We start from the raw sequence: 10,333 nt of genomic DNA, 5'->3' as shown, positions 1-10,333 counted from the left end.
AAGTGAGATATTTGTTAAGGGAGTTTTGCCCCATTTTACGAGCTTTCTTGCTGCAGGATAGTAAGTGAATCGCTGCTGTTGTTAAGTTAGTCACTCGGTTGCAAAGTGAATCTGACTTCCCCCACTGACTTTGCTTGTCAGAAGGTCGCAAAAGAGGATCACGTGATTCCCTCCCCCCAGGATACTGCATGTCATAAACGTCATAAATATGAGTCAAGGGCCAATATCTGAATTTTTGATCACATGGTCACGGGGATGCTACAATGGTTGTAAGTGTGAAAAACAGTCATAAGTCACTATTTTTTTTCAGGGATGTTGTCATTTTGAACGGTCGCTAAATGAACTGTTGTAAGTCGAGGACCACCTCTATTTGTAAAAAAAATAACAAAGTGGGAAAGAAACAAGTAAATAAATAAACCTCTCAGAATAAATAAATAATAAACAAGCAAATAAATAAAAATCAAACCTGTCTAAATAAATTAAAATTAAAATTTTCCAAAGCACCAGAAGGCAGGACAAGAAGCAACGGGTGGAAACTAACCAAAGAGAGAAGCAACCTAGGACTAAGGAGAAACTTCCTGACAGTTGGAACAATTAACCAGTGGAACAACCTGCCTCCAGAAGCAGTGAATGCTCCAACACTGGAGGTTTTTAAGAAGAGACTGGACAGTCATTTGTCCGAAATGGTATAGGGTTTCCTGCCTGAGCAGGGGGTTGGACTAGATGACCTTCAAGGTCCCTTCCAACTTTACTATTATTATTATTATTATTATTATTAAATGGTATAGGGTTTCCTGCCTGAGCAGGGGGTTGAACTAGATGACCTCCAAGGTCCCTTCCAATTTTACTATTATTATTATTATTATTATTATTATTATTATTATTATTATTATTATTATTATTATTATTATTATTATTATTATTATTATTAAAATTATTAAAATTATTAAAATTATTAAAATTATTAAAATTATTAAAATTATTAAAATTATTAAAATTAAAATAAACCTGTCAAATAGCCCATTGCTTATTGCAAGCCCACTCTTAACAATTCTAACAACAACAACTTACCAGAAGCAGACCTCATAGGTGACATCATGTTTTGACTCTTCAGTGCTTTTGGTCTCCCTCTTTCGGCGCTGCCGGGCGTCAAATAATTCAATCCGTGACAATGGCTGGCTACCGGGTTGTGATGTGGGCAGAAGATCATCTTCATATTCATAATAGTAATCATCCACTTCAGCTGTGGTAAGAAAACAGAGGCAAATGTTAACAAGGCTTTTACACAGAGCACAGGCCATTGGCGTTGCGAAGTATGGAACATATTGGCTTTCGCAGGGGCACACCAAATATGAAGAACAGTTGCAGGAGAACTGGATCCGTCTAGTTTAATGAAGAGAAGGACAAGGGGGGACATGATAGCAGTCTTCCAATATCTAAAGGGCTGCCACAAAGAAGAGGGAGTCAAGCTATTCTCCAAAGCCCCTGAAGGAAGGACAAGAAGTAGCGGATGGAAACTAATCAGGGAGAGAAGCAACCTAGAACTAAGACGAAATTTCCTGACAATTAGAACAATTAACCATTGGAACAGCTTGCCTTCAGAAGTTGTGGGTGCTCCATCCCTGGAGGTTTTAAAGAAGAGATTGGACAGCTGAAATGATATAAGGTCCCCTGCTTGGACTAGAAGATAGCAGAATAACAGAGTTGGAAGGGACTTTGTAGGTTCTCTCCTCCACCCCTGCACAAGCAGGAGACCCTATACCAATCCAGAAAATTGACTGTCCAATCTCTTCTTTAAAAAACCCCACCAATCAATTATCAAAAAAGCCCACAGTCCCCAATCCCTGACGTACAATTTCGCCGAACAGAGCCGCTCACGGTCACTTCTAGCCCAAGGGTTTGACAGGTGGTGTTCTGGACAGCCAAAACATGAAACTGCTTGAGAACCTACAGAGGATAAAGAAGAGAAGATAAGCTTTCCCTCTCCTGAGTGATGCCGTTAAGTAGTGCCAGAACAATGTTTTTTCAACCTGGGCAACTTTAAGATGGGTGGACTTCAACTCCCAGAATTCCCCAGCCGAGTTGAGAAGCACTGTGCTAGAACAGGGGCGTCAAACTCAATTTTATTGAGGGCCGCATCAGCATTGCGGTTGCCTTCAGGGGGGCTGGGTGGGTGTGGCCAGGGTGGGTGCGGCCTACTGGGTGGGTATGGATGGAGTGTGTGTGGCCTACTGGGTGGGCATGGCCAGCTCTACATCGTTCGCATCAAGGGGGCCTATGGGGTCCTGGGCAGGAGTGGGACAGATCTGAGGGTCTCTGGCAGAAGGGGGTGGGACCGGGGCAAGCGCCAAGGCACGGTCCATTTCTTCATTCCTCACAAAGGGCGACACCTCCCCAGCATATACCCAGGGGGCAGGGCCGACACGGCAGGGGCTGGTTCCTCGCTGTTTCCAGATGGCCTTGTGGAGCTAAGACTGAATCCGTTTCAGCATAGATGGCCACCACAAAATTGTACATTGGCTCCCGGCCGGCCTGGGCCAGGGCCAAGGTAGCGGGGGCCGTTCCCTCACTGTTTCCAGGATGGCTTCACGGGCCACATGAAACCACTTCGCGGACCGCATCCGGTCCCCGGGCCTTGTGTTTGACATATCTGTGCTAGAAGGACGGAGAAACTACCTATGGTTTTAGTTATTCCAAAAGAGGCCCACATATACTGTATTAATCCCACTGCCTCCTTAGCTGGTCATGCATCGATGTTTCCAGCTGTGGCCCACCAGCTTCCTGATGTTTAAGTTCCCTGCTGAGCAGGAGCTGTGGACATCTCCTTCAAAGCCTAGCCCTGGTGGCACCATTTGTAACTTTGACTGGTGTAAGACTGGAGAGGCATCCAAAATGCAGGGAAACAAAACATTAGTCTCATCAAGGGATGGAAACATCCCTTCTGCTCTCCCCCCAGTTGCTGATTCCCACCTATTAAGAACCCTTCCATCCTCATAAGATGCACATCCAGCAGAAGTGCCACAGGCGCAGACTTTCCCATTACTCTGAGGAAAAAAATTATTTGGTAGAATCGAAGTTAAAGGAGACCTAGAAGCTGAAGTATCATTCTTAGCAGTTGGATTCTTACTCCTTAACTATCTCTCTTTCTGCCTTGCCCTGGATTCAGTTTCAGCCAATCAAAAAGAGCCAGCGGTAATTGTAGACCATTTAATTGTGTGTGGAGATTCTCAGTTATCCTGATCATGGTTGTCCCAAAGGTGCTTTATCAAAAGGCAACTGGACTTTGTTTTCCTTTGAAGACGGATTCTCTTCTCAATCAAAGAAGCTTCTTCAGTTCTGACTGAACGGTGGAGGATGGAAGGATTTATGTCCCTCATGGGGGCAGAGATGAACCTCCAAGTGGCCTCAGCAACTCTCAGAAAGAGCGCTAACGACCAGATGATTGCAAGGAATACAAATCCTTCCATCCTCCACCGTTCAGTCAGAGTTGAAGAAGCTTCTTTGGTTGAGAAGCAAAATGTCTTCAAGGAAAAACAAAGTCCAGTTGTCTTTTGAAAAAGTACCTTTGGAAAGACCATTTAATTCTTCTACAATTAGAACAATTAACCAGTGGAACAACCTGCCACCAGAAGCTGTGAATGCTCCAACACTGGAAGTCTTTAAGAAGAGACTGGACAGCTATTTGTCTGTAATGGTATAGGGTTTCCTGCCTGAGCAGGGGGTTGGACTAGATGACCTCCAAGATCCCTTCCAACATCCTCATCCTCATATTATTATTATTATTATTATTATTATTATTATTATTATTATTATTATTATTATTATTATTATTATTATTATTATTTTCAAATCCCCAACTGTCTGAGCCTCTTGTTTTGAACACAGACTTTCTATTTCCATCTCCACTGTGGGAAGAAAGTATCTTCCCAGTAAAGGGAATTTGACTGAGGACTCAGCTAAGCCAGGTGTGTTAGCTCAAAACAAACCATGTTGCATGCCGTTCATTTGCTTGCATCCTCTTTATTAAGTACAAGCTATAAACAACTCATTTGTAAAACAGAAGCTTTCTTTGCCCTGAACTATCTTGGGACTAAGGTTTAGCAAATGAACTTGATGGTTACACATAGAATCCTCTTTTTCATTTTTTTAAAAGGGACAGGAGGTTGATGGATTTCAGAAAAAAAAACTAAATCACCTGTGACTCCCCAATTAATTGTTAGCATCACCAAGCTCCCCTGTTGTGCTTTGCCCAAACACACCGCCTGTCTCATCGCTACAGATGGTCCTCGACTTACAAAAGCAATTGGGATCAAAATTTCCATTGCTAAGCGAGGCGGTTACTGAGTGGGTCATTTACGACCTTTCTTGTTAAGGAAATCCCTGCAATTGTTCAGTGAATTACACAGCTGATAACAAATCCGGATTCCCACATTCTTTCCTTGTTGGACGCCAGCTGGGAAATTCGCTAATGTCGATCACATGACTCTGGGACATTGCAACCGTCATAAATACACGTGGTTGCATTTGCTGTGCTGAAATTTTATTTTTAATAGAGAATTTTATTGAGCTTTATAGGGTTGGGGATAGAATAGGGTCGGGATAAGGATTAAGGTTTAGGGTGAGGTTGGGATCAGGATTCGTGTTGGGGGAAGGGGGTTGGGGTCCACATTGGGGTTATCCCCCAATAACATTTTCAATCTTTAGCAAACAGATTATTGTCTTGGGTACATATGTTCAGTTAACAATAGTTGATATTGTAAAGCCATTTGTCCAAAATGGTATAGGGTTTCCTGCCTGAGCAGGGGGTTGGACTAGATGACCTCCAAGGTCCTTTCCAACTTTACTATTATTATTACTATTATGAATAAGTAACTTAATAAGTGTAATAAACAATAATCATAAACAGTATCAGTTAATTAATTCATATCATTCTTCTTATTAATATATATTCAAAATAACATATCACATTCATTTCTCACTAGTTCGTTTTCCTAACCATTGGTAAAAATTATCCCATGTTCTAAAGTAAACTGAATCTTCTTTCTCTTTTAATCTCTTAAGGTCAATCTATCCACTTCTGCTGTGCCAGAATTTTGATCGTGTGACCAGTCGTAAGTGTGAGGACCGATCATAAGTCACTTTTTTTTCAGTGCCATTGTAACTTCAAATGGTCAATAAATGAATGAACTACCTATTTTTCAGCCCCGCTATGAGGCGAAGAGAAAAAAGCCATTATGTCACTCTGTAATCATGGTAAAAACCGTAGTAGTCATCATTCAACACATCATTCAATGCATAATAGTAGTATGAAATTACTTACCGTCAAAGTTCCTTTCCCTTTCCCTTTCACTTTTACGTCGATGTCTTTTCCCAAAGAAAACTGAAGGGGAAAAAAACCCTCAGAATTAGGTTGCAAAATAACAACAAAAATAGTGTTGTCATTAAAAAAAGAATAGCCTAAAACAGGGGTAGGCAACCTTGGCTCTTTTATGACTCGTGGACTTCAACTCCCAGAATTCCTGAGCCAGCATGGCTCAACTTGGAAACCTCTCCCTTTCCCCTCAGCATGGCTGGCTCAGGAATTCTGGGAGTTGGAGTCCACGAGTCATAAAAGAGCCAAGGTTGCCTACCCCTGGCCTAACTCTTCAACAAAAATCATATGCTGTACATATAAATTTCCTTGCAAGCTCATAAATACAAAGGACAGTTTGAAACCTAATGGCAAAACATGTCTCTCCTTTTTTTACACACACAAAAAATATTGCAACATCAGCCATTTTGAGTGCTGCTATCAGTATTATTTAAATCGGGGTTTGTCAAAGTTGGCTGGATGGGTTTATACCCATCTGCACGTTCCACTCCTCATCACGTAAACAGCCATCTCAACGTGAATACCTGAAGCTCTTCCTGGATCGGATCATTGGATCTTCCGAAGTAAATGTGAATAGGCAAGTGTTTCCCAGGGACAGAAAGAGATACTGTTAGTTCATTCCCTTCTTCCGTGAAGGTGCTGATCCAGTAGATGGAAAGGGCTTCCAAAGCCACCACTGTGTCCTGGGAAGAGAAGCCACCACAAAAATCAGTACTCTGGCACCTTTTAGGAGAACCCACATAGAAAATACACAATTTGCCTATCGTTCACTTTCTAGGTCAGGGGTCCCCAACCTTGGCAACTTTAAGACTTGTGGACTTCAACTCCCAGAATGCCTCAGCCAGCTTTGCTGGCTGAGGCATTCTGGGAGTTGAAGTCCACAAGTCTTAAAGTTGCCAAGGTTGGGGACCCCTGCTCTAGGTCACCATATTTTGTGAGGCCTGTGTTCACTGTATCTCCCTTTTTGTATTTGTTCTACAAATTCCTGAAGATTTGTATGTATTCACTGACCCACCAAAATCCACAGTTCTTTTAAATCATCCATGTCTCTTTTGTGTGCTGTTTTCTCTGTACAGGTAGTCCTCGACTTAACAACAATTCATTTAGGGACAGTTTGAAATTACCAGGGCCCTGAAAAAAAGCGATTTTCCCCTCACAATTATGACTGTTTGCAGCATCCGCATGGGTCACGCGATCAAACTTCGGACGCTTGGCAACCGACTCATATTTACGACGGCTGCAGTGTCCCGGGGTCACGTGATCCCGTTTTATGACTTTCTGACGAGCAAAATCAATGGGATAGCCAGATTCACTTCAAAACCATGTTGCTAAACTTAATAACTGCAATGATTCACTTAACAACGGTGACAAGAAAGGTCGTAAAAGGGGGAAAAGCTCGCTTAACAAATGTTTCATTTATCAACATAAATTTTGGCTCAATTGTGATTGTAAGCCAGTCACTACCCGTAATTTGAGCCTGGTTACAGTATTTGGGTTTCAGGTGAGATTCATTTGGGGGCAAATAGGGCAAAACCTGCTTAAAAAAACACCTTTAGCCATAGAAAAGTTGGGCTCAATGCTGGTTAACGCTCTCTCATAAATTCTTGAGCACGTAGTCCTCGACTTACAACCATTTGTTTAGCTACCGTTCAAAATTGCAACTAGACTAAGGGCATTGAAAAAAAGTGAGTTATAATCAATCCTCACGCTTACAACCCTTATAGCAGGGGTTCCCAACCCCCAGTCCGTGGACTGGTACTGGGTTGTGGCATGCCAGCCACTGGACCACACAAACAAGAAAGTCCCATTTGTGGGATGCAGGCAGCACACAAAACCACGCACTCTGCAATTGTCCAGTCTCTTTTTGAAAGCCTTCAGTAATGGAGCAACCACAACTTCTGGAGGCAAGCTATTTCATTGGTTGATTGCTCTCATCATCAGGAATTTTCTCCTTAGTTCTACATTGCTTCTCTCCTTGGTTAGTTTCCAACCATTGTTTCTTATCTTGCTTTTTTTGGTGCTTTGGAAAATAATTTGATCCCTTTTTCTTTATGGCAGCCCCTCAAATATTGGAACACTTTTATCATGCCTGTGTCCTTCTTTTCCCTAGACTGGACATACCCAATTCCTGCAACCGTTCTTCGTATGTTTTAGTCTTCAGCCTCCTAATCACCTTTGTTGATCTTCTTTGCACTCTTTCCAGAGTCTCAACATTCCTTTTATACATCACCACGATGTAAAAAAGATGTTGAGACTCTAGAAAGAGTACAGAGAAGAGCAACAAAGATGATCAGGGGACTGGAGACTAAAACATATAAGTAACGGTTGCTGGAATTGGGTATGTCTAGTTTAATGAAGAGAAGGACGAGGGGGGACATGATAGCAGTGTTCCAATATCTCAGGGGCTGCCACAAAGAAGAGGGAGTCAGGCTATTCTCCAAAGCGCCTGAAGGCAGGACAAGAAGCAACGGGTGGAAACTAACCAAAGAGAGAAGCAACTTAGAACTAAGGAGAAACTTCCTGACAGTTAGAACAATTAACCAGTGGAACAACCTGCCTCCAGAAGCAGTGAATGCTCCAACACTGGAAGTTTTTAAGAAGAGACTGGACAGCCATTTGTCTGAAATGGTGTAGGGTTTCCTGCCTGAGCAGGGGGTTGGACTAGATGGGTTGGACTAGAAGGTCCCTTCCAATTTTATTATTATTATTAAATACTGTATTATTATTACTATTACTACTACTACTACTACTACTACTACTACTACTACTACTACTATTATTATTATTATTATTATTATTATTATTATTATTATTATATTGTGATGACCAGAACTGGATACACTATTCCATGTGTGGTCTTACTTAAGGTTTATGGAGTGGTACTAGAACTTCACGTGATCTTGTTTCTATCCTTCTATTAATGCAGCTTAAGATTACATTGGCTTTTTTGGCTGTTGTTGCATTTTCACTGCTCCTTTTCTGATGAGCAAGGGTTGGGTCACACCAGCCAGTACCTGTGTTGATTTGAATCCTCCTCCGTAGTTCCTCTGCTCAGTCAGCCACTGAGCTATCTTGCTCGCTGTTACAGAATCATTTTGCTTCAAGAAGTAGAGAAGGGCATAGCTTGTGGCCTCCACTGAGATAGCTGAAGGCACCGTTGTCTGACGGTCCGCTAACCAATATATCATGGTGCTGTCTGGAAAGCCAAGAATGAGAGAACAGAATTTAAGGCCAAAGCAGAAGAGATGCTTATAGGAATTTTTGATTGATTGATTGATTGATTGATTGATTGATTCATTGATTGATTCATTGATTGATTGATTCATTGATTCATTCATTCATTTCTTACAGGTATTAAACAATCCAATGGTTCACAGAACAAATCCATCCAGAGGTTCTCACTTGAAACACAAATACTGTAACCAGGCTCAAATTACAGGTAGTGCTCGACTTACAACCACAATGGAGCCCAAACATTTCTGTTACCTAAATGAGACATTTGTTAAGTGAGTTTTGCCCCACTTTACGACCTTTCTTGCCACAGTTGTTAAGTGAATCGTTGCAGCTGTTAAGTCAGTATCGCGACTGTTCAGTGAATCTGGCTTCCTCGTTGACTGTGCTTGTCAGAAGGTCGCAAAAGGAGATCACATGACACCCCCCCCCGGACATTGCAACCGTCATAAATAGGAACCAGTTGCCAAACGTCCAAATTCTGATCGCATGACCACAGGGATGCTGCAACGGGGTCATGTGAAAAACGGTCGTAAGTTACTTTTGTCAGTGCTGTTGTAACTTTGAAGGATCACTAAATGAACTGTTGTAAGTCGAGGACTACTACCTGCAACCTATTTTGGACACATCACGCAAAAGACTTAACTCCCTTGGGAAGCCCCTGTTGCTGGGAAAAGTGGAAAGAAAGAGAAGACGGGGTGAACGCGGAAAGAGGGATAAACTGGGTTACAACAGTGGATGAATGCATGATCAAGAGACCCAGAAGGCCATGTTGAGGTTCGATCGTCCAAGTGAAAATATGTCCGTGTGATTGTCAATGGTCAGCAGGGAATTGAGGGCAGAAAATCAGTCATGGTGGGGCATCTGATTTGCCTCAGAGTCTCTGCAGGAATTGAGGGAAGTTAGACCTATATATAGGTATAGGTACATGTATATGTATAGAATAGAATAGAATTAGAATTAGAATTAGAATTAGAATTAGAATTAGAATTAGAATTAGAATTAGAATTAGAATTAGAATTAGAATGGAATAAAATTAGATTAGAATAGAATTAGGTCTGGAGGCTAAAACATATAAGAAACGGTTGCTGGAATTGGGTATGTCTAGTTTAATGAAGAGAAGGACGAGGGGGGACATGATAGCAGTGTTCCAATATCTCAGGGGCTGCCACAAAGAAGAGGGAGTCAAGCTATTCTCCAAAGCGCCTGAAGGCAGGACAAGAAGCATAGGATGGAAACTGATCAAGGAGAGAAGCAACCTAGAACTAAGGAGAAACTTCCTGACAGTTAGAAAAAGTAACCAGTGGAACAACCTGCCTCCAGAAGCGGTGAATGCTCCAACACTGAAAGTTTTTAAGAAGAAACTGGACAGCCATTTGTCTGAAATGGTATAGTGTTTCCTGCCTGAGCAGGGGGTTGGACTAGATAACCTCCAAGGTCCCTTCCAACTTTATTATTATTATTATTATTATTATTATTATTATTATTATTATTATTATTATTATTATTATTATTATTATTATTATTATTATTATTACTATTAGAATAGAATAGAATAGAATAGAATAACAGAGTTGGAAGGGACCTTGGAGGTCTTCTAGTCCAACCCCCTGCTCAGGCAGGAAACCCTATACCATTTCAGGCAAATGGCTGACCAGTCTCTTCTTAAAAACTTCCAGTGTTGGAGCATTCATAACTGCTCCACTGGTTGATTGTTCTAACTGTCAGGAA

At 41.6% G+C, this 10,333-nt stretch overlaps 1 protein-coding gene across 1 annotated transcript in view; it reads right to left on the bottom strand.

The window, feature by feature from the left end:
• Positions 1–1,071: 1,071 nt before the first annotated feature.
• Positions 1,072–10,333, bottom strand: part of LOC107297122 (complement C4-B-like) — a gene marked incomplete at its 3' end in the record, with an annotated part of 78,481 nt that continues 69,219 nt past the window's right edge. Inside the window, exons 27-31 of the mRNA XM_015826480.1 lie at positions 8,386–8,567; positions 5,896–6,054; positions 5,321–5,380; positions 1,854–1,947; positions 1,072–1,243 (exon numbers count right to left, since the gene is read on the bottom strand). Coding sequence (XP_015681966.1) covers positions 1,072–1,243; positions 1,854–1,947; positions 5,321–5,380; positions 5,896–6,054; positions 8,386–8,567 — 667 coding nt within the window. The remainder of the gene's footprint in view (positions 1,244–1,853; positions 1,948–5,320; positions 5,381–5,895; positions 6,055–8,385; positions 8,568–10,333) is intronic.

This window comes from Protobothrops mucrosquamatus, unplaced genomic scaffold (genome assembly GCF_001527695.2).
Source record: "Protobothrops mucrosquamatus isolate PMUCROS unplaced genomic scaffold, P.Mucros_1.0 scaffold3147, whole genome shotgun sequence".
In the NCBI taxonomy this organism is placed as follows: domain Eukaryota; kingdom Metazoa; phylum Chordata; class Lepidosauria; order Squamata; family Viperidae; genus Protobothrops; species Protobothrops mucrosquamatus.
The sequence above is the reverse complement of the archived record's forward strand: the minus strand, read 5'-3'. Positions and strand labels throughout refer to the sequence as shown.